This window comes from Schistocerca americana, chromosome X (genome assembly GCF_021461395.2).
Source record: "Schistocerca americana isolate TAMUIC-IGC-003095 chromosome X, iqSchAmer2.1, whole genome shotgun sequence".
NCBI classification, from domain to species: domain Eukaryota; kingdom Metazoa; phylum Arthropoda; class Insecta; order Orthoptera; family Acrididae; genus Schistocerca; species Schistocerca americana.
Genome location: NC_060130.1, coordinates 1,001,216,837 through 1,001,235,236, shown reverse-complemented (window position 1 = coordinate 1,001,235,236; position 18,400 = coordinate 1,001,216,837). Strand labels below are relative to the sequence as shown.

The window sequence follows — 18,400 nt, the reverse complement described above, 5'->3', positions numbered from 1 at the left end:
CTTCCCCCAATGACTTTAGAAATTCTGATGGAATGTTATCTATCCCTTCTGCCTTATTTGACCGTAGGTCCTCCAAAGCTCTTTTAAATTCCGATTCTAATACTGGATCCCCTATCTCTTCTAAATCAACTCCTGTTTCTTCTCCTATCACATCAGACAAATCTTCACCCTCATAGAGGCTTTCAATATATTCTTTCCACCTATCTGCTCTCTCCTCTGCATTTAACAGTGGAATTCCCGTTGCACTCTTAATGTTACCATCGTTGCTTTTTTTAATGTCACCAAAGGTTGTTTCGACTTTCCTGTATGCTGAGTCTGTCCTTCCGACAATCATATCTTTTTCGATGTCTTCACATTTTTCCTGCAGCCATTTCGTCTTAGCTTCCCTGCACTTCCTATTTATTTCATTCCTCAGCGACTTGTATTTCTGTATTCCTGATTTTCCCGGAACATGTTTGTACTTCCTCCTTTCATCAATCAACTGAAGTATTTCTTCTGTTACCCATGGTTTCTTCGCAGCTACCTTCTTTGTACCTATGTTTTCCTTCCCAACTTCTGTGACGGCCCTTTTTAGAGATGTCCATTCCTCTTCAACTGTACTGCCTACTGCGCTATTCCTTATTGCTGTATCTATAGCATTAGAGAACTTCAAACGTATCTCGTCATTCCGTAGTACTTCCGTATCCCACTTCTTTGCGTATTGATTCTTCCTGACTAATGTCTTGAACTTCAGCCTACTCTTCATCACTACTATATTGTGATCTGAGTCTATATCTGCTCCTGGGTACGTCTTACAATCCAGTATCTGATTTCGGAATCTCTGTCTGACCATGGTGTAATCTAATTGAAATCTTCCCGTACCTCCCGGCCTTTTCCAAGTATACCTCCTCCTCTTGTGATTCTTGAACAGGGTATTCGCTATTACTAGCTGAAACTTGTTACAGAACTCAATTATTCTTTCTCCTCTTTCATTCCTTGTCCCAAGCCCATATTCTTCTGTAACCTTTTCTTCTACTCCTTCCCCTACAACTGCATTCCAGTCGCCCATGACTATTAGATTTTCGTCCCCCTTTGCATACTGCATTACCCTTTCAATATCCTCATACACTTTCTCTATCTGTTCATCTTCAGCTTGCGACGTTGGCATGTATACCTGAACTATCGTTGTCGGTGTTGGTCTGCTGTCGATTCTGATTAGAACAACCCGGTCACTGAACTGTTCACAGTAACACACCCTCTGCCCTACCTTCCTATTCATAACGAATCCTACACCTGTTATACCATATTCTGCTGCTGTTGATATTACGCGATACTCATCTGACCAGAAATTCTTGTCTTCCTTCCACTTCACTTCACTTCATTGACCCCTACTATATCTAGATTGAGCCTTTGCATTTCCCTTTTCAGATTTTCTAGTTTCCCTACCACGTTCAAGCTTCTGACATTCCATGTCCCGACTCGTAGAACGTTACCCTTTCGTTGATTATTCAATCTTTTTCTTATGGTAACCTCCCCCTTGGCAGTCCCCTCCCAGAAATCCGAATGGGGGACTATTCCGGAATATTTTGCCAATGGAGAGATCATCATGACACTTCTTCAATTACAGGCCACATGTCCTGTGGATACATGTTACGTGTCTTTAATGCAGTGGTTTCCATTGCCTTCTGCATCCTCATGTCGTTGATCATTGCTGATTCTTCCGCCTTTAGGGGCCATTTCCCACCCTTAGGACAAGAGAGTGCCCTGAACCTCTATCCGCTCCTCCGCCCTCTTTGACAAGGCCGTTTGCAGAATGAGGCTGACTTCTTATGCCGGAAGTCTTCAGCCGCCAATGCTGATTATTTATCAAAATTTAGGCAGTTGCGGGGATCGAACCTGGGACCGAAGACGTTGCTAAAATACAAGACCAAGAACAGGATTACTTGGCAATGGATGATATGGAATATGGGGAATGAAAAACCACCTGAAAGTAAACCTCAAGCCAATGCAAGCATATGCTTTCTGCATGGACAACTGAGACCCAGGGCTTTAACGTGTGACAACTCCTGGACTTCAACATTCAAGAACAATTCTCCACATCCAAGCCACAGTCTGTGCCAGGATCATCATCAAATATGTGACTAACGGGACACTAGGTGCTGACCTACAACTGCTATGTCACTTTTGACATTGTGTTGATACCATAGAGAATGAGTCAGTGCAGATGGTGACGGGCAGCCTAAAGCCAACTACTGTGCATAAGCTCCACAAACATTAGTTGTGCATCGTTCCAAAAGTGATGTGAAACTGCATCACACATCACGATGAAAGCTAATTGCCATCTTCCCACACAGGGAGCACAGGTGGGCAACAGAAGTCTATGATACATTAAAAGCTTCCTACACAAAATGAAGGTGCTAGTGCTTACTTGTTACAAGCACTGGTTAATAAAAGTGAGTAGAGCCCAAACAGCCTCAAAAAGAGGAATATAAAGCTGCCAATGATTTCACCTACCCTGTAATGCAGACATATAACAGTATAAGATCATAAACAATAGTGATTTCTTGGCCAAGCCAAACATTTTCTGCAACTGCTGCGAAGTGCAGGACCCCTGCCACCTAATTTAATACTAGCTGCTGTGTGAACATCACATTCCAAATAATTACCTAAAAGTTCATGATAAGGCTTCTAGAGTGAAAAGTTTTTGAAGAAACAGTTCTTTGAAGAACACACAAAATAAATACCTAAACGTTACTGTCCCTCCCACATACGCACTCCCTGAAAATGCAGCTTGATACCCGAAAGGTTGGTCCTCCAACTAAACAAGGAAGCACGCAAAACAGATACACTATTGTTGCTATCCATCTGGCATCACTGAGGGTTCCATCTGCTATATAGAGTGGGCTTTCAAAACCAACATTGTAGCCCAGATAAATTGAGAACTCACCAATTGCTTATGTAGTAAAGCAGAATGTAACAACCTCCTTTTCAAAGTATGTTGGGATCCACCTAAAGCAGCACATGGCTATCCTTTTGGGTTAAGGCACAGGTTCTTACATAAAGCCAATACCTTTCAGACCACTGAATATACAAAATTCATTACAGTTACTCCCAAAACTCTCCTGAGGTGTTCTTTATGCAGGAACCACAGAAATAATTAGCACAAAATGGCTCAAATAAGAAATAAAGTGAAAAAGAAATGTTTTGATTGTTGTATAGGTTCAGGATCATAACCATAGCACCTTGACTCATCCTAAGTATCTTCAAAAATCAGTCTGGTGTTTCCAATTGCAACCCTTTTCACTGATCAATTATAATTTGAGGCACAAATTTGAGAGACCTTTCTCATTCACAAATTCTTATTAAAATTAACTGAACCATGCTGCAAAGCAATCTGGCTAACTCCACCATATGTTCATTAGTCCATGGTCCACCATCAATTTTCTTAAGTGCAAGTTGATAAAATTTCTCAACATTTTTGTACATTCAGGCAGTTGACGGAACTATGTTTATCACAAACTGACATGTCACCATTTTTGAAATAAGTAAACCACTCGTACACATTATCACTAGGCATCATCTTTACAAGCCGCTTTCAACATCAAGTTTCTGCACTTACTTTCTTGAAACAAACTTTCACAGCTGCTCTTAGTGGCCGCAAATCTACCATCTTAAGAAATGAGCAGAGAGCAGGACAACTGCAGCAAAAAGATCACTGTGGGCAATCAAAAACTTATCAGGTGACAATTGACAATACTGAAAGTGGCACAATGACGTCTACTGGGAGATATGTCTACTATGCAACTTCTGTCCATGGCTGCACTAATTTGAGATTTTTTTGGACAAGCCACATAATACAGTCAAGGCTGTTGATCTCCAGATTTGTGGACAATAATCCAAAATGCGTGTTTTACTTCTCAGAACAGATTTGCAACAGGGAGCAACATTAATCACAAATCATCTGCACTGTATCGCCTACAGTCACAGTGCAAGTAGAAATTCTTGGTGCATGACTGACCGAGAGTTTGGAGAAGAATGTAACATTTCAATTGGATCATATCGTGAAATCCTGATGCAACATCTTCGAATTCATTGTGTTGCTGCCAAGTTCATCCCACAGCTCATGCGTCAAGACCAGAAAGACCTTCGCCTTGCAATCTGTGAAGAGCTTTCAGATCACACAAATGAAATGTTCCTCAAGAGAATCAAAACTGGTGATCAGATATGGTTCTACGGTTATGGCACTATCGTGACGTGTTGCGACACGTGTGAGATAACTTGATGAGAAGGAAACTGCCTGATATGTGGTGATACAATTCATGGCTCCATGGCTATTTCATCATAACACAACCGCACGTTCATCCCTGTTGGTGCATGGCTATTGCACAAAAAAAGAAATCACTGTGCTGCTTCATCCTCCATACTCTCCAGACCTGACCCCTGCAGACTTTTATTTCCAAAGTTGAAATCCCCATTGAAAGGATGAAGATTTGCAATGATGGATGAGATAAAAGAAAACTTGCAGACAGCACTTCACATGATCCAGGAAGTGGAAACAGTGATCGGAGTAGTGTATCAATTGTGGAGCAGAATATTTCTAAGGAGCCCATGCACAGTAAGTAAAACGTAAGTGTAGAAAAATTATGCAGACAACTTTCAGCATTTTTTGAACAGACCTCTTCTTATCCATACTACATATCACTGTCCTTAAGAACCACTAAAGCTGCTCTGTACATTCTTATTTTTCGACTTTTTTGTTAATGAACTGATGCCCACATATGGACACTAATTTCACCACTGTTCAGTGACAGTATAAGAAAATTACTACAAAAGCAAACCTGTGTCGCACATTCAAGCGAAGAAAATTCTTTGCTCACAAACAGAAGTGTGATAAGTGTTCTATGAACTCAAAAGCTAGAGGTTATTTGCTAACCTCTTAAATCTTATACAATGTAAAACTAGTAGACTGATTGAAGTTGTCAGTCAAGATGTTTGTTCCACGTTTTGGCACAGAAATGGATGACAATAAAATGAAGTGTGAATGCTGAATCTGTCTTCTGGAATAACTTTGTTGATTACTTTAACATAATATCTACTCTTGACTGTTGCACAGATGTAAAAATTTCAGAAATAAATGAGCATGGACTGAAACAGCTGAAGATCAATAAAGGAATCACCATGAGTCAGGACAAATAATATTCATGTGAAGTCTAGTTTGCCTTCTTTCTACATGTGATCTACAAGGCTATAGATAGGAGGTAGGAAAAAAAAATCATCATTTTTGCCAAATTTGGTGTTATTTTTTGCCAATTTAGTTATTAAGTTTGACAAATTACTTGTTAATTTTAATTTTTTGGCCAAATTCAGTGGCTTTTTGCCATTTTTGGTGTTTGTTTTTGCTAATTTTAGAGCTTTTCTCCAGATCTGGTGGTGGTCTTTTTGCCAGATTAAGTGCTATTTTTTCCAAATACTTTTTTTGCTAAATTCGATGTTAGTTTCTTAACATTAGCTGGTATTTCCAGCTAAAGTCTCTGACTTTTGTTGCCAGTTTGACTTTTTTTGCCAAAATTGCTGCTACTTTCATCGTCCCATCAATGTTCATTACATGGGAAATTAACTGATATTTTAAAACTGAACACAGGCCTTAGCCTTGAGGAGATTAGAAGTCAAACCCCTACATCAACATTCAATAACATACAGTTATAAATCTGAGGATTGCAATTACTCATTTTCATAACATTTTTATCTGACAAAATTTCATATTTACCAATGTCTCAAAAATCAACTTTGTGATATTTCATTAAAAACCTTTTAATTATGTGTTTTTTCACAAAATTTTTCTATCTCGAGCTATAGGTGCCAGTGTTTCTTTAATTCCTGAAGGCCTTCGATGTAGTTCCTAACCACTGTCCACTAACCAAAATGCTTGCCTATGAAACCTTTGAACAGATTTGTGAATAGATCGAAAAATTCTCAGCAAACAATATTCAAAGTCATTTTCAATGACAAGACAATATATATATATTAAAAAAAAAAAAAAAAAAAAAAAAAAAAAAAAAAAAAAAAAAAAAAAAAAAAAGGGGGGGGGGGGGGTGGAGCACCAGGCATGGGTCATGGACATGTGATAGAATCATTCCTATTAACAGTATATTAATGATGGGGGAGATAATATTCTACTTCTCCAGTAACGTTTCCAGACAATGAAGATGTATATCGGGTTCATTACAGGTAATCTGAAAACTATCACATAATGCATTGTGTTTTGTTAGGGATCTGTATTCAGTGCTAAGAGTCCAACTGACAACATAAACGGAATGATGTATTCCACATAAATAGAAAAAAGAACCACATTTGGCAATACAGTAACGTCACTGGAATATGGGTATGATCTCAATTTACTTCCAGAGTTCATTCACTGTGGCCAGGTTGTTTATTATACTGATAACAGCTTCTTGTGTCAAACTTCCTCCCATCAACATGACTCCTCCTTCCACAAGAAGGTAATAACATACAGAGGAATGTGCAGCAGCTTCATCTGTCAGCTGCTCTGTTTAGTTCAGTTACATGCTTTCCTATTTATTCTAGCACCCAATACATTGGCTGCTCCTGTCAATTCTTTGTAAAAGGTGGATGACACAATGTATATACCTGACTTTCTTCTCTGCCAAACCACTGCAGAAAACAGGTATGAGACTACAGTAAGAGCAGACATGACCTTGATCACCTCAGCACTTTTAAGACCACACACAAATTTTAATTGACAAGTGATGTTTCTTGTATCAGAGTCCTAAAGACCCAATGACTAATGCTTCAACACATATGAACAGTTAACTGTGAAATAACAGTGGTCATTTAAAAACATAACAGATCTGTGCCCCCCCCCCCCACCCCCCCCCCCCCTCTCTCTCTCTCTCTCTCTCTCTCTCTCTCTCTCTCTCTCTCTCTCTCTCTCAGTTTTGTTCCTACTTATTTTTATTTTCTTTAATTTAATTTGTATACATAATTTCTTCTGTAATAGCTGCTCTCAGTTACAACAGAGACAGTATTTTCTTAGAATTTAAGATTCTAAAGAGGCTTCTACAAAAGTCTCACACAAGAAGCTGACAAATGAAGTGTCACCATGCAGTGCTGCTTCAAGACAATGTGCTGTATCAAAGGAAATATTCATTTATCAGCACCTACATTAGACCTACTAAGTTTGTCACTGTACTTCTGGAATGTGCAGTTCAGGGATCTACGATCTCTATGAAACAAGAGGGACAGAAATATGCATGCACTAAAGGATGGCCTAGCAACACCGTGACAACACAGCATACACACACAGGTGTTTGGAAAACCAGCTTCGACAAATAATGGTACTTACCATGTGTAGTGGCATACTGTTATGGTCCTTACATAATACTACTTAGGGGAGAAAGGAGCACATTTAGACAAATTTTAAATTCTAATTTTTTCTTATGAAAGATGATATTTCATTTTTGTAATTAGTCCTATAAGTTACTATAGTTATCACAATATTAAAAAGAGTAAAATTTTACATTTCACATTAAGCATACCCTTGTTGACATGGGGTACTACTGAATGGTGAATGAGGTATCTTTTCGACACCTAGACGCCAATGACTTTTTACTTACCAAATTTTTTGCTGCACTATTTATTTATTTACTCAAAGTGATTCAAGTTACAGAACGAGCTCATTTTGGTGATTTGCCATTATCAAGTGTACGTCTTAGCTGGAACGACATGGTCCATATGTCATATTGTACTGTACTTGTCAGTTGTCTTTTTGTTATGAAATGATCATGTTACTTACGTTTATTTTTTATTTGCATAATCTTATTAAGTTATTTTTTGACAGTATGTGACAGCTTTGGTTTTAGATTTTATTTTTTAATCAGCTAAAGATATATTTTATTGATGTAATAGGTCTACAAAATAGCTGTGTATACAAATCCAATAACACTAAAGATATAAAATGCAAGAAAGATAAATAATAATACAATATAACCTTATGAACATGTGTCCCAAGGGAGCAAAAACAAAAGAATAAATCAAGAGTTCATGTTAACAAAATTCATGTTAAGTGAAAAAACAGATTTTAATATGTATACATGTACAGTAGTATAGTAATGCATAATAGCCTATAGTGTATATCACTTTACTTTACTGCAGACTTGTAATACCATAAAGCGACTGTGAAAGCCAAAATTACACTATTTACTTGGAAAAAATTAAAGCATGGTTCACTGATGTTCACAGGAATGAAAGTATCTTGTAATTTCACAACCAATTGTAACTATAGCATCCGTATACCCAGTAGTGACCTCAGATGTTGAAGCGAACCATTCTAAACTGCCCAAAGTTTTAGACATCTCCTGACAGGTAGTGGAATGGTATCTGTATTCGCCGCCTCACTTTCTGCTGATGACCTTTCTTGCATCTGTCTCACAGGTTTTGGCACATCAGATCACACAGAGGCACAAACAGCAACACTGTAGTCTGCACTAATGAATTCCTTGTAGCTAATCCCAGGGTTCACAACATCTCACAGAACTGTCTATTCATCAGGTGAAGTGGCATCATCTAGTTTGTGCACATCTTGAGTGTTGCTATGCCTCCAGGTTCTTCTAAAGCATTTCTGTATGTGATGTGGCAACACTGAGTTCCAGGCTGCTGCAGTAGGTTTTGTTGCATCAAGCAGATTCCAATTCAGGGTTGTAATAAGCTCTCTTCGCGAGAGAAATGCCTTGGTCCAAGGGCTGAATGTGGCTTGTCACATTTGGTGAAAAAAAACTAAACCTTGCTGTTACATTTCATCTAGAATCTTAAGCTTTACAAGTACATTTAGACCTGTGTCTCCTCTTTGCCATGTTAGGTTCAGATCCTGCATGTTACGGGCAGGCCATATTTATGTTTTTAAAACAACGTAGTTTCTTGGACTTACTGATAACCCAGGGATGAAACTTCTCACTCGCATGCACATTACATACAATGACAACAGTTACACACTGCTGCGTGCTCCAACGCAACACTTATAACTTTTTAACCCCAGGGTGCAATTTGGAGAAAGTTTGTAAAAAAAGTCCAGTTCCATCCATGCCGAACACACAAGGCATACTTTTTCATCAATCGGTCGAATTACTGCCACCAGCTGTTCGCACATTTCTTCATCAAATTTATTTGTCTCACCACAAATTTATGCAGATGAAAACTAATGTCTTTTGGAACAGACACAACCAACCAGCAGAACAAATGAAGTCTTCAATGCCAATAGTTTTGCCAATCTCATTTGCTTTTGATTGAATCTTAAGGCCACTTAAAGGTATGTTTGATGCACGCATCCATTTGAACCATTCTAGCCGTAATGTCTCAATCTGTTTAGACTTAGCGCCACGAAGTCATTTAAATTTGTTTCTGGAACCTGCTGCAGCAGGTAAAAGTACACTAGGGAATTCCAAACTGCTCTGCAATTGCTGTTTTCTTTGTGATATGGTCCATTTCATCTAGACCTTAAGCTTTAGTAGTACATTTAGAGCCATCTCTTTCCTCTTTGCCATGTTTCACGTGCTACCGTTTCTAGATTTTTATTCAGTATTCTAACTCAATCTGGCTATGACTCAAAGAACATCTGGCACTGACTATGTTTCCAATTGTTAATACAAACATTATTGAATTTATTTAAATTTACTGTACACGCTGATTGTTGAGGCGATAATTACAGCTGCAAACCTACAATACACTAGAAATGAGTCAACAATGGGTAGTTAGCTTTGTTGTTACATTTCTTGCATTCGTTTTAGAAAAAATTAATACCTAAGAATATTGTTAACATCAGAAGCTTGTGTTACAATGAAATTTAATTATTCTCTGGACTGAAAGATTTCACAAGTCATCTTAACCCATGAAACTTCCCATAAGAACTGTTATATTTAATAATAATAATAATAATAATAATAATAATAATAATAATAAAGCTGGCCACAGGAATTTTACTTTGTAATTTTTGTCTTCTTACCCTTATACTTGCCCTACAAATAAGACATTTTTTCCTGTGAACTTCAAGGGTTCACACTTTTTATGTAGTCTAAATCATCATTTAAGTCCATATTTTTAGAATCAGATGTATCTTGTAGAACTTCACTACCTTCACTATCAGAGACTTCGTGAAATATAAATTTTCTTGTAACCTTGTACCTAATTTTTTTGTTCATTTTTCAGATTTCACTTAATTTTCCTTAAACTCGCTCTTCACTTTTTCCCAGCTTTTAAAGGTATCCTGGTTCAATTCATTTTAGTTAATATTATTGATATCTTCCTGTTCTCCTCCCAGTATTACTTTTTGGTGCTACCTTTCAAAATAGCCAGACGTCATGTGAGCTTCACTTGTGCTTGCCTATAGGTCACTGATTTTTACATTGTAGGCTTACAACTACAGCTCAAAACCACTGGATTTTCTTTGCTTGTGCTAGGTTCACATTCAAATGTGGAGTTCACTTCAACACACAAGAACCAACTAAAACAGATGGGTTGCTTATTTAGCCTTCTGCAAAACCATTTGAATTAACAGCGTGTCCACAATAGTCAAAAAAATTATATAACATCTGCTTTATTAAAAGCTGTTGCTCTTTATTTGCTATTTTTTCAGGTTTTTGCAAGGTGAGCTGCTGATACTGGCTCATGAAACCCCTGATGCAATCTATTCCAGCTATTTTATTTACATCCCAACTACTCTGCATGCTTGGACAGGCATTTTGCATAGTCATAAGTCAGTCCATGGTTCATATTTTTAACTTCTAATACTGTTAATTGCAAAGCTTATGATCTTCATCTGCAGTGAAAACTAGATGATTTGTATAAATTTAGTGATGATAATTTGGTGATCGTATTTGTTTAGTGTCAGCTTAATATCCATGCATTGCTATTTCTCAAGCTGTCAAAGCAGAATAGTGAACCCGAAATAGATATGCACCAGTTCTACGAGATGGCACGCTTCCATGGCATTTCCACATCTACATCCATACTCCGCAAGCCACCTGACGGTGTGTGGCAGAGGGTACCTTGAGTACCTCAATCAGTTCTCCCTTCTATTCCAGTCTCGTACTGTTCGTGGAAAGAAAGATTGTCGGTATGCCTCTGTGTGGACTCTAATCTCTCTGATTTTACCCTCATAGTCTCTTCGCAGGATATACATACGAGGGAGCAATAAACTGCTCGACTCCTCGGTGAAGGTATGTTCTCGAAACTTCAACAAAAGCCCGTACCGAGCTACTGAGCGTTTCTCTTGCAGAGTCTTCCATTGGAGTTTATCTATCCTCTCCGTAACACTTACGCGATTACTTAATGATCCTATAACGAAGCGTGCTGTTCACCAATGGATCTTCTCTCTCTCTTCTATCAACCCTATCTGGTACGAATCCCACACCAGTGAGCAGTACTCAAGCAGTGGGGAACAAGTGTACTGTAACCTACTTCATTTGTTTTTGGACTGCATTTCCTTAGGATTCTTCCAATGAATCTCAGCCTGACATTTGCTTTACCGATGATTAATTTTGTATGGTCATTGCATTTTAAATCACTCCTAATGCCTACTCTCACAAAATTTATGGAATTAACTGCTTCCAGTTGCTGATCTGCTATATTGTAGCAGAATGATAAGGGATCTTTCTTTCTATGTATTTGCAGCACATTACACTTGTCTACACTGGTATTCAATTGCCATTCCCTGCATCATGCGTCAATTCGTTGCAGATCATCCTGCATTTCAGTACAATATTCCATTGTTACAACCTCTCGATATACCACAGCATCATCCACAAAAAGCCTCAGTGAACTTCCGATGTTATCCACAACGTCATTTACATATATTGTGAATAGTAATGGTCCTGTGACACACCCCTGCGGCACACCTGAAATCACTCTTACTATGGAAGACTTCTCTCCATTGAGAATGACATGCTGAATTCTGTCATCTAGGAACTCTTCAATCCAATCACACAGTTGGTCTGATAGTCCATATGCTCTTACTTTTTTCATTAAACGACTGTGGGGAACTGTATCAAACGCCTTGCGGAAGTCAAGAAACACGACATCTACGTGGGAACCCATGTCTATGGCCCTCCAAGTCTCGTGGACGAATAGCGCAAGGTGAGTTTCACACGATCGGCTTTTCTAAAACCCATGCCGATTCCTACAGAGTAGATTTCTAGTCTCCAGAAAAGTCATTATACTCGAACATAATACATGTTCCAAAATTCTACAACTGATCAACATTAGGGATATAGGTCTATAGTTCTGCACATCTGTTTGATGTCCCTTCTTGAAAACAGGGATGACCTGTGCCCTTTCCCAATCTTTTGGAACACTACGCTCTTCTGGAGACCTACGGTACACCGCTGCAAGAAGGGGGCGAGTTCCTTCGCACACTCTGTATAAAATCTAACTGGTATCCCATCAGGTCCAGCAGCCTTTTGTCTTTTGAGCAATTTTAATTGTTTTTCTATCCCTCTGTCATCTATTTCGATATCTACCACTTTGTCATCTGTGCGATAATCTAGAGAAGGAACTACAGTGCAGTCTTCCTATGTGAAACAGCTTTGGAAAAAGACATTTAGTATTTCGGCCTTTAGTCTGTTATCCACTGTTTCAGCAACATTTTGAGCACAGAGTGTCTGGACATTTTGTTTTGATCCATCTACAGCTTTGACATAAGACCAAAATTTCTTAGGATTTTCTGCCAAGTCAGTACATAGAATTTTACTTTCGAATTCGCTGAATGCCTCTCGCATAGCCCTCCTCACATTACGTTTTGCTTCATGTAATTTTTGTTTGTCTGCAAGGCTTTGGCTATGTTTATGTTTGCTGTGAAGTTCCCTTTGCTTCCGCAGCAGTTTTCTAACTCGGTTGTTGTACCACAGTGGCTCTTCTCCATCCCTTACTATCTTGCTTGGCACATACTCATCTAATGCATATTGACGATGGTTTTGAGCTTTGTCCACTGATCCTCAACACTACCTGTACTTGAAACAAAACTTTTGTGGTGAGCCGTCAAATAATCTGAAATCTGCTTTTTGTCACTTTTGCTGAACAGAAAAATCTTCCTACTTTTTTTTAATATTTATATTTACGGCTGAAATCACCAATGCTGTAACCACCTTATGATCGCTGATTCCCTGTTCTGCGTTAACTGTTTCAAATAGTTCGGGTCTGTTTGTCACCGGAAGGTCTAATATGTTATCACCACGAGTCGGTTCTCTGTTTAGCTGCTCAAGGTAGTTTTCAGATAATGCACTTAAAAAATTTCACTGGATTCTTTATCCCTGCCACCCGTCTCCCAGTCTATATCTGGTAAATTAAAATCTCCGCCCAAACCTGTAACATGGCTGGGAAATATAAGTATTTTCCAAATTTTCCTTCAGATGTTCTGCCACAACAGCTGCTGGGCCAGGGGGCCTACTGAGACATCCAATTACCATGTTTGAGCCTGCTTAACTGTGACCTTCCCCAAATTATTTCACATTTCAGATCTCCATAAATTTCTTTCAATACTATTGCACTTTTTATCCCTATAAACACACCTCCCCCTTCACTGTCCAGCCTGTCTCTGCAGTATACATTCCAATCTGAGTTTTGAATTTCACTACTGTTTACATCTGATTTCAGCCAACTTTCCGTCCGTAGTACTATGTGGGCATTGTGACCATTTATTAATGAGAGCAGTTCTGGGACCTTTCTATAGATGCTCCTGCAGTTTACTATTACCACATTAATATTATCATTCCCTGTTGCGTTTTGCCTACTGCTACCTTGTCGCATCTCAGTAGGCGTCTTGTCGGGCCTAGGGAGGGAGTTCTCTAACCTAAAATACCCACATGTGCACTCTACACGTACTCCGCTACCCTTGTAGCTACTTCCTGCGTGTAGTGCACGCCTGAACTATACAGGGGGACCCTACATTTCTCCACTCGATAGCGGAGGTCGAGAAATTTGCACCCCAGATCTCTGCAGAATCATCTGAACCTCTGGTTTAAGCCTTCGACTCTACTCCAAACCAGATGAGTGCGATCGGTTCTGGGAACAACACTACAAATAGTTAGCTCAGATTCCACCCCGTGGGCGTGGCTTTCCACCTTCACCAACTCTGCCACCCACCTGTATGAACTGAGGATGACCTCTGAACCCAGACGGCAGGAGTCATTGGTGCCGACATGAGCAACAATTTGCAGTCGGGTGCACCCAGTGCTCTCTATCGCCGCCAGCAGGGCCGCCTCCACATCTCGGATGAGACCCCTGGCAAGCAGACAGAGTGAACACTGGCCTTCTTCCCCAACCTTTCTACTATTTCCCTAAGGGGCTCAATCACCCACCTAACATTGAAGCTCCCAATCACTAATAAACCCCTCCCCCCCGTGTGCCTGCTTGGACCTTGCCGAAGGAGTGGCCATATGTCCACTCACAGGCAGAGTGGGCGATGCCAAATGGCCAGCCTCCACATTGACCCTCCACCTTGTAAGATGCGAACACCGTTGAACCTGCCACTCCCCTTGGGGAGAGGGTGGCCCAACTGTGCCCAGTACCTGTGAAGATGTCTCAACAGCAGGGACTGTGGGTGAAGCATGTAACACCTGGGGTGTACCATGCAACGCACCAGACTCCCCGCTGCCACTACACGCTGAGGCAGCAGCCTGAAGACGGCTGACCGTGGTCATCAGCACATTCAGATTTTCGCAAACAGTGGCGAGCTGCTCCTGCATCCGTACACAGCGGTCACACATCCTATCCATCCTAAGAAATCAACAGTTTACTGTGGAGTGTTAAGTAATCAACTTTTAACTAGACTGCCAATTCACTAAAGGCAGCTGAGAGCTGACTAAACTGTAGTTACTAGACACTTCTTGTTGGAAACAATGAAAATAAGCACTAACTGTCTCTGACTGTATTCAAAACACGAAATCTATGGAACACTATTACTAGTACTCAAAAAAATTTGCAATTTTTTCTTCACTCTCCCCTTATTACAACACACTGTTTTTTCAAGTTCACACCACATTACCAATTCTAAAAGAAAAAACTTATTTTGCACCTATTGTGCCATACAATGATATATTATTGCTGAAATAAGTTACGTAGATAGTCTGCGGACAGACTTCAACTCTAAATGGTTTCCTGAAATCTGCATGTGCAGCCATTAAAGGTAAAGCACTGTTGCTTCTTTCAGAAAGGTGTTTAAAGTGGTTTATGGAATAATTAGATGCACAATGTTATAAGCTTAGTGTATAAATTTCATTTGTCTCAAAATCAGGTAGCAAAAATGCATTCTTGGAACAGAACTGAGCATTTACTTTTCCCATCACGAAACAACATTTATTGAAGACCAACACTCTTGCGAATAATAATGAAGGGAAATCCATTGTCAGCTATTTTCCTGTTGTGGCCAGTTAAACAGAAGTGTCAGTTGTGAGAAATTCTAACTGCTGAAAGGTGTCCCTAATTGAAAAGAGGACACACATCACCAGGTTTTGGTTGGTTGAATGACTGGGGGTAAGGGACTAAACAGTGAGGTCATCAGTCCCTCGTACCATGTTTCGGAGTACCCCTGTTGGAATCAGTTCAAAGGTCAGAGAAGGAAAAATAGCAGATGACACCCAATAAAACTGGACCTACCAACACACTGTGGTGTTCAAAATTACCTCTGGGCTGAGGAACCATTCCTTTACATGATAGCATACATCCAATACGGGTCTAAGGCCTTAATGAGTGTCTAGGACAATGCACTGCTCTGAGGGGAGTCCATTAGTACTTTGTGTTCACAACCTAACCTACTCCAACCTAACCATCCTCAGACAGGTATTCAGGATCCCGGCAACAAGATGACATGCCACACAAGTGATCTTCCAATGTCTGTGGTACAGCCTGTACATAGTCCATGGGGCTCTTCAAAATTCCACACATGTATGCAACAATCAAAAACTAAAGAATTCGTTAGCAAAATTTCTGACAAAGTGCACTGGTGGCCCCAATTTTATAAAAGGTTAGGCTTCTGTGGTACGTCTTATCAAGATAGGACGAACTAATTAAATTAACACTTTATAAATCTTTAGATTAAAAGAATGCATGAGAATGTACCAAGATTGAGGACAATTAAATGTTGTCAATATCATAACTTAACTGCACTAACATGCACATCATCATAATACTTAAACTAACAGAGAATCATACAGAACATGCTCTAACCAACCAAGTCACTTGTTGTTTGGATCAGTGTGCATGACAAACTGTTGAAGAAAAACAAACAAAACCTGTTACAGTAGGAAACTAAAAATTCTGAACTGATTACCCAAAATTTCTATTAAATACCACCACCATACAATGATATGATCTGTGTTATACTAATTTGTATCACAGAATTATCTTAGGCTTCACTTCGGAATAAATAACTACTTCCACACAATGATATTTTTTTGTAAATGTGTTGAAAAATTCTCACCCATAATATATGGATCATCAATCAGTGGGTAGAAGAAGTCCGTAGTCTGTAGCAAAAATAGTCCATGTCGGGGAAGAGTAATTACAGCTGAGTCTAAACCTGCATCTGAAATAAATTTCATTATACAAATGAGAAAATGAGAAATATGATTTTTAGAAAGCACTTTGCAACAAATTATCAATGGTGATAAATCAAGACAACACAATCTGCACAAACATTTAAGACACCAATGCAGGTGCGAGTCATGTACTGATACAAATGGTAGAGAAAGTTTTAACCCCTGTTTGATATGTGCTGCCTATCCTAAGACTGATTGGTCATTAGCCAGCTGATTCCGAATGAAGAAAGATGAAGGTTAACATCCCACTGATGATCTCATTTCAGAGCGCCCAAACCCTCTGCCATACACTAGACAGCTTGCGGAGTGTATGTACTATTGTTTGTGGAAATTGCAACATCAAGTAAAATCGTGAATTCAATTTATTTAATACCACAGGTTAGGTACATGAGAAGTAACAAATGATTAACTTTTCAAATCTGTACATGACCTTTGAGCCCTACTATTCAGTATGACGTGTGGCCACCATGCATTGCAAATAGAGCAGCTTATGCCATGGCATTGAATCAGTAAGGTTCTGAATACATTCCTGAGAGATTTCCTCCACACAGTTTGTATCCGAGCCCACAAATCTGTGACACCAGTTACTGGTGGACTGTGATGCACCAGGTGTCTACCAACCATATCCCAGACACGTTCGATGGGCGACATATCTGGCGAACATGCAGGCCAGGGAAGCAATGGTACCCGTCACTCTTTGAACAAGGCCTGTACATTCCTCGCAACATGTGGCCGGGCATTGTCCTGTTGAAATGCGGCTTGTGGAGATGCCTGAAGCAGGGGGGAGTACCTCTGGCACCACAACCTCCATTAGGTGACCAGTTGCTGCTCAAAGTGCCCGCAATACACACGACGCAGGATCAGTTGTTGTAACCAAGGACGCCCCAAACCATCACACCAGGTGTTTGTCCGCTATGCCGCTCCACAATGCAGCCCTCCAGGTTGCGCTCACCACAGTACCGCCGGACACTTATGTGACCATCACGGTAGGGCATGTTGAAGCAGGACTCATCTGAAAAGATTACGTGTTTCCACTCATCAGCCCAGTGACAGTGTTCACATGACCATTGCAGTTGAAGGAGCTTGTGGTTTCTGGACAATGGAAGCTGACGTAATGGCATGCATGCAACCAATCTAACCTGCAGCAGACGGCGACGAACAGTCTATGCAGGCAAGTTCGCACCTGTTGCAGTGTTCCAGCAATGACCCAACATGTGGATTACAGTCTGTGATGGCCATGCGGACAAGATAACAGTCATCCCATGCTATGGTCATGTTCCGTGGTCGAGTTCCCACTAATCGCTGCGTATGACCTTCCTCTATCCACTGCTTCCACAGACACATGACTGTCGTAGCAGTATGCCCTGTGCGAGCCAAAATGTCACAGTATGACAACCCCGTTTCCAGGAGACCAATCATTCTGCCCCATTCGAACTCTCTCACATGCTGATATAGCCCCCTTTGATGTCAACGAGGCATATTGGCACTCAATGTATTGTTTCCACCTTGTGACAGCTCTGCACTGAGTACACTAGGCACAGCACCGACCCTGTCTGACTGACATGAGAGGACTCTGCTCGGCCTACATGTACCCCATCTTGCTGCAAAACATAGCACATATTGCTTGCACACACGTTGCCACTTCCACAAAGTGTGGCGCTATTCGGGTCATTCCTTCTCGGTGTTGCACTTTGCACAAACGGCAGTGTATTTTTATGTGGGACTGGGTAGTTCTTTTTCAGAGGAACTAATTATCTATGCATTCACCTTCGAGTTACTTAAGACAACAATAAAAAATCTAAGAATGAGTGGCTGGACAG

At 40.0% G+C, this 18,400-nt stretch overlaps 1 protein-coding gene across 2 annotated transcripts in view; it reads right to left on the bottom strand.

The window, feature by feature from the left end:
* LOC124555427 (inactive selenide, water dikinase-like protein) overlaps nucleotides 1-18,400 on the bottom strand; it is a 160,503-nt gene that overhangs the window by 97,145 nt on the left and 44,958 nt on the right. For both annotated transcript variants that reach the window (XM_047129332.1, XM_047129331.1), the window contains exon 2: nucleotides 16,463-16,567. In XM_047129332.1, coding sequence (XP_046985288.1) covers nucleotides 16,463-16,567 — 105 coding nt within the window. The remainder of the gene's footprint in view (nucleotides 1-16,462; nucleotides 16,568-18,400) is intronic.